Here is a 27349-nt window from a genome sequence, read left to right on the forward strand (position 1 = left end):
AATAAAGGTATTTCTTGATCTCAGATTAGTCCTTTGTGATATAGCTGTTGTTAGGTCCAAGTCTTGGATCAGTTTATTTTGGTACTTGGTTATAATATCTCCTACATGAAAAACTCATCATACAAGATACATAGAACCAAATGTAAGAAGTATGTTACTGGCTTTATTATCTTCATTATGATATTTCTTTTATAGTCCCCTTCATCAAATAGGTAAGGGTTTTGTTAAAATTAAGAATATGGCTTCTTTTTTTTTTTTTTTTTTTTTTTTTTGTTGACGCGGGCCTCTCACTGTTGTGGCCTCTCCCATTGCGGAGCACAGGCTCCGGACGCGCAGGCTCAGCGGCCATGGCTCACGGGCCCAGCCGCTCCGCGGCATGTGGGATCTTCCCAGACCGGGGCACGAACCTGTGTCCCCTGCATCAGCAGGCGGACTCTCAACCACTGCGCCACCAGGGAAGCCCAAGAATATGGCTTCTTATATTCCCTGAAATCAGTCAGTTGATCTTATAAATAAAATGGAAGGTAATGCATTTGTATTACATTTATTTGCTCAAAATCCTGGTCATGATGAAGCATCAGGGACTGAATTTGTCCCCCTGAGTTAGACAATTAGAAAACTGGACAAAATACATACAACAGTGGTTTTAGACATCAGACAACAGGTAGCATAGGACTGTTATCACTGAAATCAATGAGGCAAACCCTAAAATTACCCCTAGCTTATTGTCTAGAAGCAGTTTTCAGGCAGCAGAAAGGAGAAAGCCAAACAGAGCCCAGTATTCATAGAGAGTTGAGGTAACAGGAGTTTAGGGAGGCCAAGGCAGCTATAGTTTGTGGGACAGAGTGCCAGAATGGAAGGAACTGCATAGAGCACTGAGAGAGCTCTACAGGGCTTACCATGAGGCTTTGGCCGAGTACTGAATTACATACCTGTGAAAGGAAATTTTCCATAGCTGGAGAAATAACTGCTGGAAGACATTTGCTGAAACAGTTTCTGGAACTCACAAATAGTTCATGTTCCCATGAGCCACAAGACCTCATAATGCATTGAAGTCCATAAAAGGGTGTATCAGCTTAGACTAAAGGCCTACCTTGGAAACAGATCAGTCTAATTCCAGAATGCTTTACATTATAATATAACAAAATCTAGCACCCAAGAGGATAGAATTCACAATGCCCATTATCTGATCAAAAATTATCAGACATGGAAAGAAGCAAGAAAATAGCAACCAAAAGAGAAGTCAGTCAATTTAAACAGACCCAGAAATATCAAGAAATGATGGAAATAGAAAGAACATTAAAATAGCTATTATAAATGTAGCCCATGTGTTCAGTAAAGTAGAAGAAAATGCAAACATGATGGTGAAAGAAATGGAAAATATAAAAAAGACCCAAATGGAAATTTTGCAGACAAAGAATACAGCATCTGAAATGAAAGACACTGGATGGAATTACCAGCAGTTTGGAGACTACAGAAGGAAATACTAGTGAACTGGAAGACATAGCAATAGAAGCTATCTAAAAATATATAGAAAAAAGACTAGAAAAAAATGAACAACGCATCAGTGACCTCAGTAACAATATCAAGCGGTTTTACGTGTAAATGGAGTCCCTGAGGAAATGAAGAGAGGAGACAGAAAAACTATGTGAAGAAATAATGGTTGAAAAATCTTTAGATTTGGTGCAGATTTTAAGCCCACAGATCCAAGGAGCTCAGTGAACTCCAAGCAGAAAAAACATAAAGGAAATCGCCTTAAGGCACATCATCATAAATTCTATGAAAAGCAGTGATAAAGAAAAAAGCATAAAGTCTGCAAGAAAATAATCGTCAACCTTGAATTCTCTACCTGGCAAAAATACTTTTCAGGCAATGGAGGCAAAACGAAAACTTTCAGACAAAATCGGAGAGAATTCTTTGCTAGTAGACCTGTATGTACTACACAGGGAATGTTAACAGAGGTTCCTTTTGGCAGAAGGAAAATGATGCTGTTTTGGCATTTGGATGTATACAAAGTAATGAAGAATGCCAGAAGTGGTAAATATGTGAGTAAATAGAAAAGACCTTTTTCCCCTTATTTCTAAATCTTAACACCACCACCAAAACTCTTCAATTGAAAGATTTTAAAACTTACTATAAAGTGTTGATTTCAAAGTTTAGGTGTGCAAATGTAAGCAGTTTTTAAATAAGTGAAACAAGACAAATATAACAAGGGAAGCAATTCTTAATATTGTCAAAATGTTCTCATTAACCTGACATGGCTTTAATAGATCTGGTGCAAGAAATAAGAAAAGTGTCAGGCATTGCCTATTAATGGGCATTGGGGGAGAGAGCCACTGTCAGTTCAGGGTCAGAGGGTCTGAATATTATTGGCATAGATTAAGTTATTTCTTTAAAAATAAAAATAAGTTTATCTCTCTCTTGTTCCAGAGTCAACAGAGCTTTTTCAAACCATGGCTAGGGCCACCTTGAGGAGCCTTAAGCCTTCTTACAGGAGAAACGGTGTATGCCGCCAGTGTGTGCGTTCATTACTTTTCTCTCTCTTTTGATCTCAGTTTCACAGAGTATGTCCTTTGAAAAGCCCTGCCATATTGAGGAGGATTAAAAAAGAGCTAGTAGAAAACATGAAACGAATCACCCTATTGCCCTTGATTCTTAGGTGACGCCCCATTATTTCATGGGATACTTTCCCAAGTCATAAGAATGGAGTTTAAATCCTCACTGTCTACTCGCTGTCCAAGCCACCGCATGGGTTTTCTCAAATCTGCTTAGCAGTGTCATTCTCACTGTTTCCTCAGAGGTACCTCGAGTGCTTGCCATGCATGTTGCCCCTCAGGAGAGTAATGACAGCAACAGTTTGGAGCACAAGTTTTTCTCCTGCTTTTGGGGAAGACTTTCTTGGACATACCTTTCAGTAGCCTGCTTCATTCTTACCAATGTATGTAAAAGTTATTCAAATTCATTACTCAGCAAGGGAATATAATTTTAAACCAAAGTAAGATTCTCACCAAAATGGGTGAAATTTTTAAAAAGACTAACAATACGAAATGTTGGTGAGGATACAGATTCTCAGAACTCTTATACACTGTAGGTGGGAATGTAAACTGTTTTATCTACTCTTGAGAACTAAAGTTGAATAAATCTATATACCCTGTTACCCAGCACTTTTACTCCTAATTATATACTCACAAGAAATGTGTGTTCCATATGTACACCAAAAGACTCAAATAAGTTTATCATAGTATTATTTACACTGACCGTCAATTGGAAACAACACAAACGTCCATCAGTAGTTAAATGGATAAAAAAATTGAAGTATATTCATATGCCAGCATACTATATATATAGCGTAGCAACAAATGAATGAGATAGAGTTTCACACAGCAGCATATTATGGTTTCAGTGGTGTAAAATTAAAATATTCAAAAGTGATCTATAGTGTTAGAAGATACCTTTGGATGGGAGCATTGAGGTAGTGACTGGGAAGAGGCATGAGGGGAAGGAACTTAATGTGGCTAAGGTTCAGTTCTTGGCCAGAGTGGTGGTTACTCAGTTGTGTTCCTGTGATGATAACTTCTTGAACTTTGTACTTAGGCTTTTGAAAATACATTATATTACAGTTTAAGTCACTTCAGTGAGATAAATATGGGTAGATTTTGTTTTGTCCTGAATTTTTCTAAAATATTAGGAAAATAGATTCAGTTAAGAACATACTTGCTACTTTTTGCATAGTACTGTGTTTTTCTCTAATGTATCTCCAAACAACGAGTGATAAAGAATGGAATATTTGACTTTTTAGTCAGAATTTATGGACTTGTAATCATTCATGCTTTAGTACCAGTATTATTACTTATTTTTAAATTCTTATTCATGCAGCAGGGAACTAACCCTAATCTGAATTAATGAATGGATTAACCTAGTATGTATAGTGTTAGTAATGTATTGCTATATTTTGTAGTAAATAAGATAGGGCATATTTGTTATTTTGCTGTATTTTGTTAACTGTCATATATTTTTGTTGTTTTACTAAAAAATTTCTTTATATGCTTATAATTTTATGTATGTTAAGTTATCATAACATCTGTGTCTTACATATGTCTTCTTTTGGGCATTTGGATAGCTAACATAAGAATGGTTTCCTTAAATCCAAATTTCCTTTTGTTTTTTTGGCCAGTCTCTAGCTAAACTTAAATTCTATGCACAGTTGGATATCCACATGTAAAAGAAAAAAGTTGAACCCCTGCCTCATACCATATACAAAATTTTACTAAAAACTGATCATTCACCTAAATATAAGAGGTATAAAACTAAAACTTTTAGGAAAAAATATAGGGGTAATTCTTTGTGGTCTTGGGTTTGGCAGTGGGTTCTTAGCTATGACACCAAAAGCACAGAAACAAAAGAAAAATAGTTAAATTGGATTTTATTAAAAATTAAAAACTTTTGTACAGCAAAGGATATTATCAAGGAAGTAAAAAGACAAACTACAGAATGGGAGAAAATATTTACAAGCCCTATATCCAATATCTGAAGTATGAAGAGGGTCCAGTATCTGGAATATATAAAGAACTATTATAGCTCACCAACAGAAAGATAAACAGTCCAATCAAAAAATGTGCAAAGAACTGAAATAGAATTTTTCTAAACGACTACCAAGCATATGGCAAGATGTTCATCATCAGTCATTAGAAATGCAAACCAGGGCTTCCCTGGTGGCGCAGTGGTTGAGAGTCTGCCTGCCGATGCAGGGGACACAGGTTCGTGCCCCGGTCTGGGAAGGTCCCACGTGCCGCGGAGTGGCTGGGCCCATGGGCCATGGCCGCTGAGCCTGCACATCCAGAGCCTGTGTTCCACAATGGGAGAGGCCACAACGGTGAGAGGCCTGCGTACCGCAGAAAAAAAAAAAAAAAAAAAAAAAATGCAAACCAGGACCACATTGAGCTACCACTTCATACCCACTAGGATGTCTGTAATAACAATAAAAACTGAAAATAACAAGTATTGGCAAGAATGTGGAGAAATTGGACCCCTTGTGGCCCTGGTAGAGGAGGGAATGGGGAGTAGCTGATTAATGGGAACAGAATTTTCTTTCAGGGTGATGAAAGGGTTTTGGAACTAGATAGAGGTGGTGGTTGCATAACATTGTGAATGTACTAAATGGCACTGAGTTGTTCACTTTAAAATGGTTAATTTTACGTTAGGTAAATGTAACCTCAATAAAAATAAATAAATTTGGTACTCAAACACACTGCCATCATATATTAGTTATATAATAAATCAACATATAGTAGTAGTTGGTTTAGTTATGGATATACCTGGAATGGTGAATCTTATTTTTGTCACCTTTGATTTCCAGCAGTATTGAATGTGTTCTTTTGTTTTAGACTAACCTATAGGAATCGAATTGATTTCAAGCTGTTATTTATTTATTTATTTGGCTGCGACTCACAGTATGCCGGATCTTAATTCCCAGACCAGGGATTGAACCCTTGCCCTCTGCAGTGGAAAACAGAGTCCTAACCATTGGCCCACCAGGGAATTCCACAAGCTGTTATTTACATATCTGTTAAAGAAGTATATTCATTTAATCAGTGAACTTCTATTTATCATTTAACATTTTCCCTGATTTATCTAAAATATCTTTTAATATTTTCTAGAAATAAGTTTGGTTAACTGTTATAATTCTGATAATGATGGCTCTGTCGGCTTATAGTTAGAATTGGGGAGTTGGCTTTCACTTCTGGTGGTGTAATTACGTGATGTGCTTGTACAGTTTGAAGCCATATAGAGATGGATTTTTGTACCAAATGATGATGAGGGTTTAAAAGACTAAGCTATGTTTTCAAACGATCCAAGGAAGCTGTACATAAATGATAAAACTGAAACAACAGCATTTTATATTTTCATTGTTGTTAGATAAAATCAGATATTTTTAACAAGGGGCTTACCACTGGCCTTCAGTGTTTTTTTGTTTTGTTTTGTTTTGTTTTAAATTTGGCCTTTTATCAATTTTGACTGCTGTTTGGTTTTTGCCAAGTACTTTCTTTTTTTAAAATTTATTTTATTTATTCATTTGGCTGCTATTGGGTCTTGGTTGCTGTGCGCGGGCTTTCTCTAGTTGCAGCAAGCAGGGGCTACTCTTTGTTGCGATGCTCAGGCTTCTCATTGTGGTGGCCTCTTTTGTTGTGGAGCACGGGCTCTAGACACATGGGCTTCATTAGTTGCACGCAGGCTCAGTTAGTTGTGACTCACGGGCTCTAGAGCACAGACTCAGTAGTTGTGGCACATGGGCTTAGTTGCTCCTTGGCATGTGAGATCTTCCCAGACCAGAGCTCGAACCTGTGTCCCCTGCATTGGCAGGTGGATTCTTAACCACTGTGCCACCAGGGAAGCCCCTGGCCTTCAGTGTTTGTTCAAGATTCATAATTACTGGTTTCTGATTGATAAGAAATCTCATGAAATTATTTGTGGTCCTGTGATAGACATTCTTTTCAAAGACCTAGTAAATCTTGAAAAGCACTCAGTATTGCTCTTGGGAGCTTTCTTATTTTTGCATATATGCCTTATAATATATTTTTGCTGACTGCTGTATCATGAATATCTCATATGTGTGCACACGTGTCAAATTTAATACCCATTCTTAGTACCTGAAAGATCAGGAACTAAGTATGTCATTATGTATAGAACTATGCCTTTTTGGTGATAAAATTTTTTATTAACATGGCATGACATTGTCCTTAATGTTTTTTCCCAGCATATTTTCTTATCTATTTCATAGAATATTAAATGAAATGGTACTAATAAAATTCCTAATACAATGATAAGAGTTATAAATATAAGCCTGTAATTTTTTCATCTGTGACTAATCAATCTAGCCTCAGTTTCTCTTAAAAAAATTTTTTTGTCATCATGATTATTTTTAAATAAGTACATTAAATGGCACTAGAGTTCCTACTCATTTTTAGTTCTCTATACTTCAGTTTCAGAAAATGATCTAGATATAAGTCTAGATAATATTGTTCTCTGCTTAGAGTAAAATCATACATGATTATATTTGAGTAGAATACCAGCCCTAAAAGCAAAGGGGGTGGTGGGAAGACAGTAAGAAGTAGGCATTATTTGTTGATCAGAAGCTTATTAGTGGTCCTCCTTCCCACCAAAGTAGAGTTTTTTTTAAAGGATAGTTAAGATTATTAAATTATAATTTTAAAACAGTGCACATATACACGAATAGTGTCTCTTTCTGTTTCACACCTTTCCAGCCTGACATTAGCTTTAAGAAATAGGAAAACCTAAACAGTTCTGATTGTTAGTAACCTAGTAAATATTTTTAAATAATCAGATGAAAAGTCAGTGCTGGAACAGAAGCCTTCTAAACCAGCTGCTCCACAAGTCCCACCCAAGAAGCCTACTCCACCTGCCAAAGCCAATAATTTACTGCGATCTCCTGGAACAGTGTACCCAAAGCGACCTGAAAAACCGGTTCCTCCACCACCTCCTGTAGCCAAGTAAGTTTTATCTAATTTGAAGTTAGTTTATTGATTTACCTGCCTTTGACATAATTGGCCCTACTGCCTTTCTAAATGTCAAAGTAATTTTTAAAGTATTTGCTTTTCATATTTTTTTGTAGAGACTGTAATCTGTGTTAAATGTTAATCTTATATTCATGCTAGGTGAATATACTTATGTTAAGCTGTTTTACATTTCGTATTTTATTATGATTAGTCTTAGGGTAGAGGTTTATGTTTATGGAAATAATTTTATAGACAAGAAAGAAAATCAGTATTATGGTATAACATCTTTAGTGTCATTATTATTTTATTTTTAAATTATTTATTTATTTGGCTGTGCCAGGTCTTAGTTGCGGCATGTGGGATCTTTTAGTGGCGGCATGCAGGCTCTTAGTTGCGGCATGTGGGATCTAGCTCCCTGACCAGGGATCGAACCCGGGCCCCCTGCATTGGGAATGTGGAGTCTTAACCACTGGACCACCAGGGAAGTCCCTCTTTAGTGTCATTAAATCACAGTGTTAAAAGATGGTCATGCTTTACATACGAATGATTTTTGCATGTGTTTGATTTTTCTCATTTTAGGATTAATGGAGACGTTTCTACCATTTTATCAAAATTTGAAACTGAGCCAGTATCAAAACCAAAGCTAGATTCTGAACAGTTACCACTTAGACCAAAATCAGTAGACCTAGATACATTTACAGTTAGAAGCTCTAAAGAAACAGGTAAGTTAACATGTGGAAAGGTGGTGCATAAAAAGAAGTTGCAAATGTAGTTTTCAGAAACTATTTAAAATAAGAAAGTTGTGCATGTAATTTGTGTGTGGATAGATACAGTGGAAATTTATTAAAATTTTAAAAAATCTCTGAAGTTGAAATAGAAAAATGAAACTGAAAGAATATAAATGGGCAAGGTATTTATGGTTCACATAAACTTTCTCACTGGTCAGAGAACTGAGATGGATATTAAAAGATCAGTCATTTATCATTCTATCCCTTTATAATGGAATGACCATACCATCTAACTTAAGCAGATGTGAGTGACATAGACTTTCAGTGCCAACACTAGATTATATTTAAGAAGACTATTTTTATTTTCCCACTTAAATCTCAAGATACTTTTGTTTCCAATTCTGGAAAATAGGCTTTCTTATGACTCTCTCTCTCTGTATATATCTATCTCAGCAGGCTTTACTTCTTTAGCTAAATATTATTCCTTAAGTTTTAGGACTGATTTTTCAGCCCATTAATCATCTTTGTCTCCTGGTTTTTTATACTTCTCAGTTGTAAAATGGAATACGTGAAACAGAAAAGTCTCTTTTTTTTTTGCTTCAGAGAAGTCTTGATACAAGGTCTCACTGTTAAAGGCATTGCACCATCATTACTTTGTGGTAATGCTTATTTTATAGCACTTTGCATTCGTTTTTAGTTTTTTAACATTTTAAAAGCATTTCTCATATATATTTCTTATTTTAACACTGACTCTAAGAGGTAGATGCCATTTTCCCCTATTTTGCATCTAAACAAAGTAAGCTAAGGACACAGCAAGTGTTCAAGATCATGTAAACAAGAAGAGAACTCTTTAAATCCCCTTTATATAAAGTTCTCTGTGATTTTCTTAAAAAGAAAATTAATGTCTACGTACTTTTTAGCTTCAAGTTAACAGTTCTTTACATTTAAACTTGAAGGCCAGTTACACTAAGATTTTTTTTTGTCACTCTATTGTAAAATGTGCTACGTATTACCTTTCAAATTTTTTAGGTGATTTTTTCTTCGTTCTCTTTAGTTTGTCAGTACAAAAGCTCTAACCTAAGCATAGTCTCCTTCAGTTTTTTAATTGGAACGTCTTATAGATCTTTCATCATGTATTTGGAGCCTACCTGATCTGGATGAAGCCATAGTCATCAATAATTTCTGGAAATTGAGATGTTGATTGTATTTTAGAGACAGTCACTCAAATATATCCAGTATGTTTTGGTGAAAATTGTTCTAATTACTGTTAGTTAAATAAAAAACAAAAAAAAACTTAGTGTTTTTAAAAAATATCCTTTAATTTTTTAAATTGAGGTTGCTGGTAAAAAATGTAATTCTATTAGTTCTTACTGTTTTCTGTTTGATTTAAAATGTAGCTAGAAATTGTTTTCAAAGTAATAGAGAAAAAAAATTTAAGCAACACACCTTAACTCTGGATATCAAAAATCCATAGGTATTATCTTTTGAATTTCCACAATTTTCTGCAGTCTTTATTTATCAGAAGTCTTAAATTTGATGAGTCTCTTTGGTAATATTTAGAGCTTATTATTTTTTTTCTGTATTTTTGGTACTTTGTATCATTCTTCAACATTTGCTTTATTTAGTTTTCTCAAAGTCATGAAAATTACAAAATAATCTAAGTCAGTTAAAACAAATTTTCACTTTTTTTTTCCCAAACTTTATCTATATAGGATTACCAGCAAGCTTTATTTCCTTTGGTACATTTCTAAATACCATGTAACAATGTCAGACTATTGGTGGTTGAAAAGTTCTTTTTCCTTTGTATTTTAGTCCCATTCTTGTCTTATATCCATAGCTATTATTTATTCTTCATTAAAAATGTGAGGCTTTGTGGACAGAGTTTGAAAATTTCTAACTTCTAGTTGCTTTTTTGTTTAAATAAATAAGGAAGTAATTTAGAGGTGCCGAGACACCTACACGATCAAAAACACTAACAGCTGACTTCCAAGTTTCAGTCTTTATATCTTCCACTATCACACTGCCTTTGGTGTACTGCACTTACACCCTATAAAGTTCAGAAAATATAAATTTTGGAAATTGAGTTCATATTAAGTAGCAAATATTTACTGAGCAGCTGTGTATTTGCAGTAGTGTTTTGGGCACAAATAGTTCGCTAAGATAAAAGGCATAGCTGCTGATAGCAAGTAGCTTATGTCTCCAACCTCAACTCAGACTATTCCTTATTTCCTTTTTTTAAAATTAGAATATCATGTCCTTAGTACTTGTAGTATAAAAGTGTTTTACCTCTTCTTTGAGTTGTTGGCACCTTATAAAAAAACTGTGTTCTGTATTAGATACAGCCGCAAATTTGGCATTAGACTGAGGCATGTTTTAATTTACATATATGGCCAGTTTGAAGTTTTAAATTTTTTAAATGACATATGAAACTAGCCTTCTTAACGTAAGTTTTCAGAAAGTTTACAAACATACATGAAAATCTCCTAGAGTTAATTATTTTGTAAAAGAATAATTTGAGGCGAAATGATATAGTAGATTTGCTGTTAAAAAAATGGAGTTTTAAATTATTAGCTAATTGGTCATTGGCATGTTTGCTTATTTTCTCACTTAACTAACAATTGAATGATCCATCATATCTATGATACCTATTAGAAAACCTGACATGGAAGTTGTTATAAAATGTAATTTCCCTTCTTCCCCTCCTCTACTGTTAATCACTTCTTAACTCTGTTTCTGCTCTTATCTATTAAGGATGTAAATTCCTTTCGTTACTCTCTGATATGATTGTATACAAACCCATATATAAACATATATATTCATGTGTATAAATACAGTCTTTTTGTTCATAAGAAAAACATTCCTAGAATACTCAGTTTGTTTCATTTTTTTAAGATTTTTCATAAATATTCTCATATATGATACAAGATAGTACTATAAATTGCAGAGCTATCAGACCATGCTTTAATTTTTTTCTCTTTTTCCAACACTTCATCAAAAATTGGTTTAAGATAGTCTCATTGCTACTACAGGTTAATTGTAAAGTTCACATAGTCTAAGTATTTCTAAAATAGTAAATTTTCCAGGAAGTAAAATTGGTTTACAATTAGTTTTAAACTACAAGACAGAAAACTTAGTGGAAACATAGCTATTTCATTAAGAAAGCACAGTTGATGAAGTATTCTTAGAGTGTAGTATCTTATCCTTTCTCATTATCTTTTGTGATAAATTCTTCTTGGATTAAAGGAAATTTTTAGAGATACGTTATTTGATCTGAAAACCTTCATTGTTAAATAGGGCAACATTCTTTCTCTTCATTTCTATTTAATAATTGATCTATTTTGTTTGAATTAATTTCCCGATATTTATTCATTTATTTCTTCCAGAAAGAATTTATGGTGAGATTTTTTGAATACAGGGTTTACCTGTTGAGTGGTAGACACTATAAAAAGCGAGCCTGTATCTAAACTAGTATTAAAACAAAACAAAATACCATACCCCAAAAGGTAGAATTTACCTGGGAAATAAGAGCAGTAATTAAAATTTTTATTTTCTAATAATAATTTCCTTGATAATATCATTATAGAGAGTATCATTTAAGGCACTACTGTATTTTTATAGTGGGATATTTAAAAATAATATTTGGCATATTTTTTTTCCTATTATACCATACCAGAATTAAAATTGCCTCTTTTATTGTAACTACTATCATGTGCTGAGGACCAAAACTTTGAATGAAGGTGGTTTAATTTCAGTTATAACTATATCAATGAGTTGTTAATATGTTGATTTATTACTCTGACCTCTAATTTTAGTACTAAAACATTCTTTTAGAAGTTGCCTTGGTGTTCAGTGAGTAATTTAAAAAAGACTTCTTTCTAGTTTAATGTATATTGAAATTAATACTAATCATAATTTTTGATTTGAAATTAATACTAATCATAATTTTTCCTTTTGAAAGACAAAAGAATAAATCTAAAATCTAATACACATCTTAATGTAAGTTTAGATAAACTGCAATATCTGCTAAACATTAAAATGGTTCTATTCATTCTACAACTGTTCCTTTTTCCTGCTTTGTAAAATAATTTTTTTGGTTTAGTCTTTTTTCTAGACATTCCTATCCTTGACTTTTCTTTCCAGATTTTGTTTCCTAGCCTGTTTGCCATGTTTCCCTTCTTACGTGTCAGGAAATTATCCTACCTTTCTCCATTTTGGTAAGATGACAATTTATAAAAGAAATAAAAATAATATAGTCAATATGAATAGGTGGTGCACATTGATTTTTCTTTGTAATTTTACTAAAGTGTACGTGTTTGTCTGTCTATTCTAACCCTTTTGGTTTTCCATTTTAAAATAAAATGAAATTCATATTGGAAATTTTTTCTTGATAGTTTAAAATATTCTTTTGATACAAGGTTATTTTAGTTGACAACCATAAAAGTCAGGTTTTTTCTCCCAAAATTTTATATTTACTTTGATATTTAAAAATTCCATGTCTTAGGCAATGTGTAGACATGTAAATGGCTGGCAGAGTGACAATGTGATGGCAAGAGTTAAGTGATTGTCATGCCTTTTATGCCGTGTGTAAAATATAAATCCACTGATACCACTCATAGGTAAATTTAAAAGCATTCAAGTATATCATGAGTCAGAAATGTGCACTATTTCATTTTACTAACCTAATGACTTAAGTGGAGGACCTGAGAGAGTTTTAGAATAGTAAAATTACTTGTCTTGGTGTTGTGGCCCAAAACTGGACATACAGAAGACATTTTTACATGAGCATGGTGTATAATTTTGTAAATCTTCCTTTTATTTACCCTTTTAATTTATCTTCATCTCTTCCTTTGTTTTTGTTTGTTTCTTTTTCTTTTTAAAAGTTGCTTAAATATGCATTTGAAAATAATCTCCACAGGCCAAAATGGACTGTACTTTTCAAGGTTTTTTTGTAGGTTGTCAATACATATTTATCGATGTAAAAACAATTTTAACCCTTCAAACTATAGCATATTTTTAACATCTTTTAAAATATTGTTTTCTTTGTTTATGAAATTAACAAATGAGATATTTAAATATATGTTTAAGCTCAAGGTCTTTCACATTATATAATGCTTTCTCCATTAAAGCCACTGTGTTTCTTATTGTGGTTTGTTGTATATTATAATTATTTATAGACAATTATTGAACAATTTTTTGAACAAAAATTAATCCAAGCCCATTAGATTGCCTGTTGTGGTATATTAGCCTAGTGACTACATCCAAGATAGAACGTACAAAGTAATCCCAGAATGTGAAGATGGAAAAGAATTAACAGAGGTCAACAAATACTTACAGTTGTTACAAAATGTATATTGCCAGTTAGTGGTAACCTCTTCCTGTTTTACCTTTGTGTCCTCCATCCCTTTAAAAAAAATTCTCTAAATAAATTACTTCGAATATGAAATTTGATGAGTAAGCTTTAAGGGCAGTAATGATAAGTATCTTTAGATTTCTTTTAAGAAAGAACAATTCTCTGAGTTTGGACATCTAAATATTTGACAGAAAGCATTATAAACTTCCAAGCAATGGCAACGTGAAGAATGATTCCATACCTGGAAGACAAGGCAAAAGATACCTGCTGCCATAATGAGTGACAGCATATTGACTGTGATTAATAATCTTAGTTTGGAACCTGGGCCAAAGGAAAATTATAATGATAGTGGAAGTGCCAGGAATTAGCCTTAGGGTTCTTATTACCACTTATAGATATCTGGGCTTCAAAATTAAAGACCAGCTCCTTCAGCAAGGTTTTCTGGACCATCTAGAAAAAGGGAAGGTATTATATACTATTGTTTCAGAGATAGAAATTACCTAGATTTGTCCTTAAACTCAAGTTATTGGATCAAAGGTCAACCAGCCTTTGATGGTGGGGAAGCAAATGGATGATTTATGTAGCATTTTCCCTTGGTATTTAATTTGCCTTAGATTTATAACTATCGTCTGATTCCTACACATGATAATGTCTAAGCAGAGGTACAGTGAACTATAAACAGGTCGAGTCCCAGCTACAGTATACTATGCACATACATATATGAAGACACATTAAATTACACTTTCACTTTACATTAAGAAATGCAATTGGAAAGCAGCAGGGTCCCAGATAAAATTGAGTTTAAAAAATTCTAATATTAGGATATTACTCGAACTTTAAAACACATTTCATAAGTTAGTTTTTTGATATGTTGTAATTAATTTTGAGTTGAAGAAGTAGATCATGTTTTTTTTTATAAGCAAGAACTTAAGATGACTGCTTTTTCATACTACTACAACTTGTGGTACAGATTTATATCTTTCAGTAAGAACTTTTGTTGAGGTCTAAGTCTCTGTTAAAAACATGAACTTTATATTGTTAATATATAAAATGTATCAGGTAAAGAGGATGTTAGTTTTTGAGGGTGAGTGTTGTTTTCCAAATGCATATGAAAAGCACAGGTCAACTTGTGAGTCTTGGTGGTGTTCTTTTTAATTTTATAGTTTGTTAAAAATCAGAGACGTTCTTTTTTGCCTTTTAAAATGTGCAGTTATCTCTTAATAGATATGTTTACTTTTATTCTCCAGATCTTGTAAATTTTGATGATATAGCTTCATCAGAAAACTTGCTACATCTCACTGCAAATAGACCGAAGATGCCTGGAAGAAGATTGCCTGGCCGCTTCAATGGTGGACATTCTGTGAGTTACATTTAGTATTATAAAACACAGAGAATTTAGTAAATCCAGAGTCCTTCCGAAGATAAGAATGAGGGAGGATTTATAGCTCCACTGAAGTTTAAAAATCAGGAAGGTAACTATACTCAAGTGGCCAAGGGTTGTATTTAAGAGATATGGGGAAGAGACCTGTTCATTTCCACAGGACGTGGAATGGAAGGTTACAGAATCAGAAGCAGAGTTGTCCTAAGACCATAACCACAGAGCACAATGTCGAGAGGGGACAGGGGACCTGTGCAATATACTTGTCCACAAGCAGTAATTAGAATTGAGTTGTACATATTCACTTCAAGAAAGAATGAGAACATTTTTTTTCCCCTTGAAATAGTCAGTGTTTTTTTGTAGTACTAATCCTGGTCTCTAAATGTGTAACTTCTTTTTATGCTCTCAGTATATTGCCTGGGATACTGGTAGTACTTCAGTGTTAATACATTAGCTCTTAAGTACTATTGTGCTTTTAAATTACCTAAGTAGGGAAAAATTTTGTTGCTAATAGGCAAGCTGTTTTTCCGCCCTCAAGATATGCAAGTGTGTTATTCAGCATGAAATTATGTAAAATCCTGTTAACAATAATGGAATATCAGTATCTGCTGAAAACAGTGATAAAAGTTACTTACTTTATTATCTAGATGCTTACTGCCTTTTCTTTCTTTGGTGTTTTCTGTTTCTTGATTTAAAAAAAAAAATCATTCAGCCAACTCAAAGCCCAGAAAAAATCCTGAAGTTACCAAAAGAAGATGATAGTGCCAACCTAAAGCCATCTGAATTTAAGAAGGATTCATGCTACTCTCCAAAGGTAAGGTGCATTTTGGTCTAAGATTTGTATAATTTTTAGCGTTCTTTGTGAACATCAAAATTGTGGAATTTAACATGTCCTTCAGGGAAGAATTATTTCTTCTGCCAGGAAATAAAATAATTCCTACTAAAACTAAATAAAATAATTACTATTAAACTTAAGTTACATTATTCTCTGTAGATCTTTTTAAGGAGAGTCACATTATTTTAAATGAGTAATACAAATGTTACATGTTTCATATTTTTTAAGGCATAGATCGATATACATTTGTTTCATTTCCCGTTAAACATGCACTCCTTAGGCAGAAGCCATCACTCTTTTACTCCTTATGTAACTTGGTGCTTGGCACCATAATAAGCACTGAATACACACTGGAAGGAATGGTAGAATACATGGATTCTTCCGTCTGTTACGTGGTGTTAAGAGTCTTTGCTAAGCCCTTGCCATTTTAATTTAAGATAGTATTACCACAACTGACACACAATCTTATTTGAGAAGATCATGCCTGTTCCTAAATTCATTTCAAGGCATTTGACTGCTATTCATTTTATCAGATACACTTAATCTGAATTCTCTCAGCTGTTAGCAGTCTACTGAAATTTTACTTGCTGTTACCTAAGTGAAATGTTAAAAGAATGTCAGGCCATGGATCCATTTTAATGCCTCCTCTATGGACTTACTAAATCCTTCATAATTGCTTTTAATTGGAGCTCTCTGGATATTCTAAATAATAACTATTTAATATGAAGGATCAAAGCAGTACCTTAATAATGCTTTTATATTCTTGCTTCTAGATGTTCCACTAGGTAAACCATAAGATAAATCTAATGGATCTTCTTTTCTCTCTTTTTTTTTTTAAAATAAAGCCCGTGACATTTCTCACAAAAACCCTTAGTAATTACAAGTTTATTCTTTGGTCGTTTAGTGGTTTTTCCAGTTATGAACGTCAAACTGCTTTTTGGATTTTGAATTTTTTTATTTATCTTGGAAGTATTACTTTATCTCCTTGCAGTAAAAATCTTTTGAATTTATAATGTAATATTAAATGTAAATACAAATTTTCTGTTTATTATATGTTTTCAGCCGTCTGTTTACCTTTCAACACCTTCAAGTGCTTCTAAACCAAATACAGCTGCTTTTCTAACTCCATTAGAAATCAAAGCTAAGCTAGAAACAGAAAATTCTTTGGATGAACTTAAAGCTCAGATTGTTGAATTGCTGTGTGTTGTGGAAGCACTAAAAAAGGATCATGGGTAAGTGTAGCCCTTATTTTCTTCTCTGAGCACTACTTAACACATGTGTAAAGAATTCTTTCAAATTATATCAAGTAAAGAAGTAATCTGCCAAGTTTCTAGTATGAGCAAGTTTGTTTTCAAAGAAATTTTTATTGATAGTGTCTCTCTAGGCAAAAAAGCTTGAATTAGAAAACATAATAATTAGAAACTCTATTAATTCTAGTTATTCTAATTAGGAATTGGAAAGCTTGGATAAGAAAACCCAGCCCAATTATGAAAAAGGCAAACCAGGTAAATCAGAAAGTAGTAGCTCGATTATAGAATTGGTTCTAGTAGCTTGATTATAGAAAAATGGCTAATAGGCACATGAAAAGATGTTCAACATCATTAGTCATTAGCACATGCAAATCAAAACCACAATGAAATACTACTTCGCACCCACTAGGATGGCTATAATAAAAAATATGAACAATACAAGTGTTGGCAAGGATGTGAGAAATTGGAACCCTCGTGCCTTGCTGGTGGGCATGTAAAATGGTACAGCTACTCTGGAAAACAGTCTGGCAGTTACTCCAAAAGTTAAATCTCATGTTCTCATATGACCCAGCAATTCCTCGCCAAGGTACAGTACTGCCCAAGAGAATTGAAAACAAGTGTTCAAACAAAAACTTGTACACAGATGTTTATAGTATTATTCATAATAGCCAAAAAGTTCAAACAACCCAACTGTCCATCAACTGATGAATAGATAAACAAGATGTGGTACATCCATACAATAGAATGTTATTCAGCCGTAAAAAGAAATGAAATACTAATACATGTTATATCATAGATGAACCTTAAACACATAATTTGAGGCTAGAAATGTCAAACATGGGTTAATTGGTCTTAAAAGTATTAGGAAAAGCCATTTTATTTTGGATCTGTGGTGTATCTATATATACATTTGGTTTTCTTCTCAGAGGACTTTGATCACTGTTTCTGCTGGGGTTGAGTTGGATATTTATAAAACAAATGGGTTGGGATAGGTGATTTGTAAGGCCTTTCTCTTAACTCTGAAAGTTTTTGATAATGGTATATGGTGAGGCATGCCTAAGTAAAAGTTAGGGACTTTTTAGAGCTAAAATAAATTTAAAAGATCACCTGCTATAGTCCCCTCCCTTCTTTTAGATGAAGAAATAAAGGTTTAGAGAGGTAAAGCTAATTATGTAAGATCACACAGCTCTTAAGTGGTAGAGCTAGAACTCAAACTTGGATCTTCTATTGATTTAGAGATCTTTTCTTATAAACGTTATTATGTGAATTTTAAAATGTGTTAACATTTTAAACATACTTCCGCAAAAGCCCAGTAGGTAAAATAGATCAAAGATCAGCTAATCTAACTAAACTGAGGGTGAGGGTTCAGGTGCTCCTCCCCTACTCCAGCTTCTTCTCTGGCCTCTAAGAGTACCTCATGGAATATGGAATCTGGTATAATACTCATCGCCAGAGACCGTGTTACCACTGATTTTGAATTCACTGTTTCTCCTCCAATTCTTTGTTGACATTGGATTATTTATTTTAAAAAATATTGAGATTAACAACATGATGTATTTGTAGTTCGCAGAGCACTTCTACAAACATCTCTTAGATAGAAACATAAAGTTATCTTGAATGCCTACTTAAAAAACATATATTGTGCACATTTATATCATATAGAGAGAGGAAATTTGATACATGATATTTCTTGAATTCTTCAGTTTACCTTGGTTTAGGTTTGGCAGATTTATCCACAGTTTCTGCAGTAAGCACATTATAAACTATAAGTTCATTTATCTAGTAAATATTTATTGAGCATCTCTCAGGTACCAGTTAGAGAACAATCTGATTTGTTAATTTTGACATTTTGCATTTTTGATACCAAGTGTGCTATAATGAAAGAATAAATCCACATACAGATTGCCCATAGGTGCTCTTAAATAAGCTGTAGAATGAGTAAGGATATTAATGACTTACATATATTATTTATCAGATATTTTAGAATTCTTTCCAAAGAGTATTTTAAAAGTCTTGAGTTCCTCTTGGAAAATGAAATGGAGGGGAAAATGACTATATAAAAATATACAAGGGAACCTAGAAAAATGAAAACATGAGTTACAGAAGAGGGATTGTTGGCTGCAGTTTTTTGTTTATTGGTTTGGATTTTAATGTGATAGTTAATTAAAAAAACAGAGAAAGATATGTAAAGTCCAGGTTATTGTATTAAAAATTATAATTTGCCTTGCATTGTGACATATTTTCACATTCATTTTCCCAAATTATTTGGGCTGTGTGTCCTGCCTTGGAAATGGATGATAACTGAATATGGAAAATTACCTGTATTCACTTAAAAATTTCTTTATCTCAGGTTTGCCATGATTTTGCCATGTTTTTTAACTGTTGTATTGAATCATTTCAACTAGAGAATTTGAATTTTTTCTCAGTCAATATGGCTATTTCCTTTCAAAGTTTTCCCTATGTTCTGGGATATCAGGCAACAGATTCTATTAACCTTAGTCAAATATATATTGTTTAATCAAAAGACTTAACAATAATAAATACTTTGTTTTTAGGAAAGAACTGGAAAAACTACGAAAAGATTTGGAAGAAGAGAAGGCAATGAGAAGTAATCTAGAGGTAATTCATTTCTTCCAGCACTGAGATTGTAGTCAGCATAAACTAGACATGTTTTTTCCAACCCAACTGGGTGATTGGTTCTGCCACAAATTATGCTATCCTGCTTTAGGTGGACACTCCCTACAGCTTTGTCGCCATTTAATTAATCTCTTGTTGACTCCCTGCCACATTCCATTCATTCATTCGGCAAATGTTTTTTGAGCACTCACTCTCATAGACACGGGGCACAAGGTATATACACTCATGAATAAAGCAAACATGGTTCTTGCCTCTTAAAAGTGTCTAGTTTTAGATCTTTTGCACTCAACACTCCTTCTTTCTTGAGCTATAGTTCTCTTTTCTTCACAGTTCAACTTTTTTTTTCTTTTTTTTTGCCTGGGGGCAGGGGTGGTGATGGTACTTGGATGGCTATAGATTTGCTGGCTTTAATTTCTCACTGAATTGAGTTTACTTTGTAGCTAATGTCATCGTCTTCACTCTCTGCTGTTGACTGACAGTTTCAGAGTGAGGAAACTAGGGTTTAGAATGATTAAGTCAGCAGTGGAGCTAACATTTTTAATAAAAGCAGCCAGACTCCAGAACCTTTGCTCTTAGGGATTAAGTTACACCATTTGAACGAAGAAGTCACTTAACCTCGTTTAGCTTTAGTTGTTGAGATAATATGTGTGAAGGTATTTGGCAGATTATCTAAACTCCATTTTTATTCTTATACCTGACACATAACCTTTATTGGCACTCTCCTTTCTTTCTCTGAAAATACTCAATTTTCCCCTTTATTCAAAAAATAAAAAGCCCCCTTTTAGGTCTAGCTGCCCTCTTGATCTGTATTCTCTTTTCATTTGCAGTTCATTTGTTGCAAAAAAGAAAACAAAACAAAACAAACAAAAAACAAGAAAAGCATACATTTACAGTCACTAATTCTTCACTTTTAGTTCAGTCCTTAACCCCTTGCATTTTGGGTTTACTGATGGCAACTCCTATGTCTCTTTGGTTTCTACAGCACTTCACGTTTTTACCATCGCCACCTTTTCAAAGTATGTCTTGGTTTACGTGACCCTGCATTCTTCTGTCTGACTTCTCCATCTCTTCTCACCTAAGTGAGGTGTTCCTTCAGTGTTGTGCTTAGGCCTCTTCTCTGTGCATCCACTCTTTGCTCACCTGTGTCCAGGAGTATCATAATTAGCTCTGGTGTATTTGCCATTGAAATCTAGTTCTTTTCCCAGCTTCTGTCCTGAGTTTCCAGCTATTAGACTCCCTGGATGTTCCACTGTGAACTTAGACTTAGCATGTCCCCTGTCACACGTAGCACCTTTTCAGATTCTGATTTTCTGTATGTGTTGAAAGTTTGTTGCGCTTCTGGTCATGCAGATGTGGGACTTCTGTCTCTTCTAATTCCACTAACTTTTAGGCCTACTGGCTGTACTCCCTAACCTTTTTCTCTTTATTCTCACTGTTTCTGTCCTTTTCTTATGCTCTTATCTTCTGTTTAGCTTGTTTGTTTCTCTCATTCGTATCTTGTCTTCCCTTGCTCAGTACTTTCGAAAACTTTCTATTACTTGCTGAATGAAGTTCAAACTTCTTGACTTGGCAAATGAGGTCTCTTATGTCCTGGTCCTAGTTTATCTTTCTTTCCTCACTTGCTAATCCTCAATTGTCCCTTACAGTTAATTTGTCTGAATTTTTACTCTTACTGTATTTTCATGGATTTTCCTTTTGTCTCACTTATCATGCCCAAGTTCTGTAGATTCTCAAGGCCCTGCTCCATCACATTCACTGAGTTGGCCACCAGTCTTCTGATTAATTCAAATTCATGTTGTTTAGTTTTGTAAGAGATGAATAAGTAATAATTTTCTGTCATATCACTATTCACATTATGTACTTATTTTGCCCATCTTCTATACTGTTGGAGGTGGGATCTTTTTCTGTTTCATCTTTGCCCATAGCTCCTAGCACAGTGCTATATATATATTAGATTGCTAACAAATTTTTGTCAAACTAATAAATGTTAGAAGATAGATATTAAAAATATATTTTCTAAATATATGTTAAATTCCCAGTGTGCAACATGGTAGAAATTGAAAAATTAAAAACAAATGTTTCTTGACTTTCATTCCTTATATTTTATACATAACACATATTCATATATGAAAATAAAGTAATAAGGTTAGCAAGAGGAACTAATACAATACTAAATTTGTATATATGACTTAATTTGTCATAAAAATCATGGAAAGAGTCAAATGAATTATTTGTTTCTTTTTTGAAGAATTTCATTTGATTATATTTTCCCAGCAAGACCAGCTGTTACTTAGCCTCTCACTGACCTGTATTATAAATTTTTTTTTTTGGTGGGAAATGTTCGATACTTAATACACTTAATAAGGCATTAGAGTCTTAGGATCATATGTTTAAAAGAGAAATTATATTTCCCCCCAAATTAAAAGTAATACTTTGAACTACTATAACATTAACATTATATACTATTATATTATACTGAGGAGTGGTACAGAGGACTAATGATGAACAATGAACATAAACATGCTAGAAGAGAAACTCCAGCAATGCAAGTATTTGCCAAATTTATGTGGCCAGCAGCAGTCTGTGAGGAGTATTACTGACTGCGTGCAGGGTTATTCTCCACCCTGACCTTCATCCCGCCTGCACTCCCTCTTCTACCAATTTTTTTTTCTTTCTGTTCTCTGTGCATCCTTGCGCACTAAAATTCATGCAGTGGTTAATGTATTTGGAATAGAGATGATAATAGCACATCACGCTGAAGATTGAAGGTATTTTGTCTCAATCCAATGCTACTAACATGTTTGGCTAATAATCATATTAGTCAAAGAATAATATTAGGAAAGATCCTGGAATTAGCAAACCATTCTTGAATGGTTAGGATCCCTTAGGAGATTGTGAGCTTATTGAAATTATACTTTTGACTGTAGCAAAATGCTCATCATTTAGTAGTGATCTATTTGTCAGAAGTTAGCCATAACACGTATTATTTGTATGCATTGTTGGGGAGAGGGATGATGCTATCAGGAGAAGTAAAGCCTAAATGTTTCTACATGTAATTCAAGGTCAGAGATGATCAAAATACCATATAATTGGGAAGAGAGTACAAAAACTGTGGCCTTTAAAAGCCTTAGACCTTACCAGTACAAGTTCGGCATGGAACCACTAGCATGGTGTTTATCTCTTTGATCCTCAACTAGTTATTTGTAATATGTCAAAGTTAAATAACTCTGTAGTTATTGTGAAAATTTAATGAATTTTTCTAATTTTCTTCTAACGTTTCTTAAATTGTGAACTTCTGTTAAGTGAAGAATGTCTTCTACCTAACAGTGGAACTATTTTTTCACACATTGACTGCATTTTATATATATTCCTGGGCTTTAAAGGCAATTTAATCTAGAACATACTGTTTACAGTTGAGAAAGTTGAGACCAAGTGAGGTTAAGTGGCTTACTGATATCACCTAAGCAGTAAGTGAAAAACATAGAACCTAAAACTGGTCCTTTTAAAAAAAAACAACATTCTGTGTTGCCCCGTTTGTTTAATTATAGGTACGGGTTACATTTCTTATTTTGGTTTCAAGGATACTCTTGTTTTTGTAGGGCTGATTTTCTCACAGATCTTTCAAATGCTCACGTTATTTAATATTGTTCTGGGTGAAACAACTGTAGCTGCTTTTTTGTTGTTGTCACCTGTCATTTAGGAACTTGCATTGTGACATTTTCATCTGTTGAACTTTTTAAATATTTATTACACCATTGGAAATTGGATTTTAGAATGGAAATCAAAATCTGGAGGCTTGAAATTATGATCAGATCTTCATGACATAGGATAAAATAAATAAACTTCTAAAGTAAAGATATTTTATCTGTTGCCATTTAGGTGGAAATAGAGAAGCTGAAAATAGCAATCATGTCTTCTTGAAGTGACGTGCACCCAGTGTTCTCAGTGTTCCAGGGATTCAGAAGCAACACTATGAACTTCAAACTGACTTGTTACTTAAAAATAACAAATGCTGACGTCGTGATAAAGAAATATGCGTATATGAACTATTATATCTATAGAAAAAATGTAGGGGGAGGGGTGAATTTTTTTTATATATTTTGTTTTGCCAATATGAAAAAAAAAGAGGCCTTATTTCTTATGTGCTGGGATTGCAAACTCTTTTGTTTAGTTTGCTTGAAATACTACTGAATCTGTATAAAAAGGAAAGAAAATTCACAATAGTTTTTTTTTATTGAAACTTGTAGTATTATTTTTTAAAGAGATCTATACTATAAATATGGTGATATCTTTACGAATAATCTGTAAAATATACCATTGAGAGGGACAGTTTAGCTTTATAGTAACTATAGTCACTACTTTTCCCATAAAACATAAGGGATATAAACTTTGTATATATATATTTTTTATGTTTAGCTTCTTACCCAGGATTACACTGATGTGCCTGTTTGTTTGCAGTTTGTGATACTCTGGGTGATGAAATAGGAGTTTCCTAGCTACAAACCAGATTACTCACCCGTGCATATAGTAATAACTGTAATGAACTAATCAAAATAATTTCTTCAACTTTTGGAATATTTTTTTATTGCTTGCACTATAGGATTCATAAAGGAATTTAGTTAAAATGTATTGGATTGTTAAATGTATTGGGGAAAATATGAGCTATATTTTAAATTCATTAGGTCTAAGGAACTAAAAATGTCAATTTAACCCTTAACTTGTTGTGCCTAGAAACTACAGCACATATAATATGCAAACACCAGCCTTATTGCTGTACTTTTCTGTTTATTTTACAGGCTCAAATATTACTCATTTCATAATCTTGTGATTTAATTCTTCATGCCCCTCCATTTGATTTTTAATAATGGTAATGTTAGAAAAACAAAACTCCAGAACTTTCAGAACTTCAGTATGCAGTTTCATACTTTGACAAGTTATCATTATGTAAATACTCAGGTTTTACATTGTGTAATTTACCTACTAGACTAAACTAACTGGTGGAGATATTTGGGGCTGTCATTTAGGTAACCAGCTTTATAAAGAGTGTTTAGTAGGTCACAAAACGTAACATCACAGCTTATTTAAAACCAAATAGTTGGCCATATTCAAAATGCATTTTCACAAAGTGGGTGAATAGCAGTTTCATCACGGCCGCTTATGAACAATTGAACTTTTTAAAATGTTATCTATAGATAATATGTCTCAAAATATGTGGGTTTATATTGAAAGTAGAAAATTTGATCTTTTTTTGAAAAAAAAATTAGATTTTAAGCTTTATTATAGCAAATGGCTTTCAGATTTTGAGTGCCACCTATCATGCTTCTATTTGTGTTCTTTAAACCCCCAAACCAATATTTTTCCTTTAAATTTTAGTTTTAAAATACTGAAATCTTGTGTTAATGAAATTTTGTCATATTGTTTCAAATAAAAGTGAAATAGAAAATAATAGAAACTCCAATACATAATTACTTAATGGTAAATTCACAACTTAAATTAGTGCTTTTGGGGAAATCTGTGCATTAAGTATGTACATTCTAACTTCTTAAAGTCCTTGGGCTCTTCTGATGAGGTCACTGCTGAACCAAATTGTTTATTCCGGTTCTACTGTTTTTAAATGACTTGTCAAATGAATGATTTCTTTCTTCTTAAATAAATTAGGTCTTATTTTAACATGAAAGTCTTCAGGTAGAAATAAAAACAATGTACCCTGGAAATCACCCTCCAGCTTTATGACTGGAAGATCTGATTAAGTGCTCCCTCCTCACCCTAATAACAGGGTAGGGGAGTTACCAGCAGATTTCAGGCTGTTCTTAAAGTTTTTGTTGGTCATTTTCTCACCAGTGCATAAAATCAAGATGGTCATGAGTACTGAGAGACATTTAAAGTGTTTGCTTGTATACTCCTCAGTCAGAATTGAAAAGTAATTCAAGTACTGTGTCTCTATTTTCTTGCCCTTGACCAAATAGTAAAGAAAACCAAAATCAAAGGGAAAAATGATTACTTTAGCAATTTACCAGTATTTGCTCTTGATATAGGAATTTTATTAATTCCTGTTTATAAAGTTCATATCATAAAATGCTATGTAATTATATAGCTTTTACTTGGGGGTAAATCTTTTTTTTTTTTTTTTAGTGAATGAGTATAAATTACAGAGTAGAGGTGAACAGCATGGCATCTGTCATTGCCAAATTGGTAGTGAATGTTTGCTATTCTTTGAAAAACATAATATTACTAATTTCCTAATTATATTTCAATATTAGGAGTACTGTGTGTGTGTGCGTGCGACCACCAAGCTTTGGTGATACTATAAAGCTGTTACCTCCTTACAAAATCTAAGTCTGAAGATAGGAAGAGAGAATGGGCCTGGTGTAACAGAGGATTCTCTTTTTATGCTTCTTACTGTGATGACAGAAAAAAATAAACCCAAGTGCTCTCTAGATGTGTTGGTAAACATTTTATGCTTGCATTTAAACTTGAAATGTACGAAAAGAATGAGACAATCAGTTCAAATCAGAAATGATAAGTGTTAAAATTTAATGGCCTTGTTTTGCTGTAGCAATAAAATGACCAAGTGCAATGACTTGATTTAATAAAATCATCTTTTAAAAGTTGCTGCTATGAATATTTTTAGCCATAAAATTTTATCCTTGTTGTAGCCTGACTTGCCTTCAGTAACTGTTCTGTAATGCAGTTGGTGTTGTGGTATTCTAACATTCCAAAAAAATAATAATATATATTTATGGAGAAACTCAAAATAGTATACTTCACTGACTTGTTTACAGGTGCTGTAAAGCATGCTTCTCCCTCAAAAAGAAAATAAAGAATAGTATTGCCAGTTGTGTCAGTCTTTATTGGTTATTTTTCATTAACTTCAGCATATGCTGATTGCAGAGTATGATGAAAATTATTTTATATTACTTTGAGTTTTCCAAATAAAAGAAACAATGTAAATAGTAAAATAAAAGCATTCGAAGTTCTAGACCTATGTGACATTTACTGAACCTTTGTGAGTCTTTTCTTTCTACCTGGAACTGTGAGATGATAATTCCCACCTCACAGGATTATCGGGAGAATTTGAAATGATTTATATAAAGTACTTTATCTTGCCATAGAGTCGATTTTTTTTTAATGGAAGCTGCTGATTTACTTTTCTCAAAAGCACCTTGTGGTGATGGATATGATGTAAATTAGGCACGTGAGATTAAGAGAAAAGGCATAGTATGTCCTCTCCCCTTGGTTTTGAATACAGCATCCCTTTCTTTGGAGGAGATACTGCTTTCATTTGTATGATATTCGAAATGGAGCTGAGAGTACTTTGTGCAAATTGAATTATTGACTCAGAGACTGAGATTTTAAACATTTGAAACAAAGAGCTAGTCTCAGCATGGGAGCTCTCCACAGTTACATTTTTCTGTCATCTGGAAAAAGCTGATTTGGAAGAACTAAATAGAGTATAAAGATATGGAGACAGAATTCAGAAGGATTTTAAGACTGATGACAGTCATTCCTGAAGCCCCACTACCCACCCATTGCTTGGTTCCTTAAGCATAAACTTGCACATAAACTTTTTGGTTTCTGAACTTGCGACTGGATGTCCTGGTAAATATAATACAAAAAACAAGATACAGTCATCCCCCCTTATCCACGGCAGGTACAT

At 33.4% G+C, this 27349-nt stretch overlaps 1 protein-coding gene across 1 annotated transcript in view; it reads left to right on the plus strand.

Annotated features, from left to right (window-relative positions):
- CD2AP (CD2 associated protein) overlaps positions 1-26543 on the plus strand; it is a 106927-nt gene extending 80384 nt beyond the window's left edge. The window contains exons 12-18 of the mRNA XM_032649586.1: positions 7343-7508; positions 8094-8236; positions 14840-14952; positions 15683-15784; positions 16868-17037; positions 19611-19674; positions 23572-26543. Coding sequence (XP_032505477.1) covers positions 7343-7508; positions 8094-8236; positions 14840-14952; positions 15683-15784; positions 16868-17037; positions 19611-19674; positions 23572-23613 — 800 coding nt within the window. The 3' untranslated portion in view covers positions 23614-26543. The remainder of the gene's footprint in view (positions 1-7342; positions 7509-8093; positions 8237-14839; positions 14953-15682; positions 15785-16867; positions 17038-19610; positions 19675-23571) is intronic.
- The last annotated feature ends 806 nt before the right edge of the window (positions 26544-27349 follow it).

This window comes from Phocoena sinus, chromosome 11 (genome assembly GCF_008692025.1).
Source record: "Phocoena sinus isolate mPhoSin1 chromosome 11, mPhoSin1.pri, whole genome shotgun sequence".
Classification (NCBI taxonomy): domain Eukaryota; kingdom Metazoa; phylum Chordata; class Mammalia; order Artiodactyla; family Phocoenidae; genus Phocoena; species Phocoena sinus.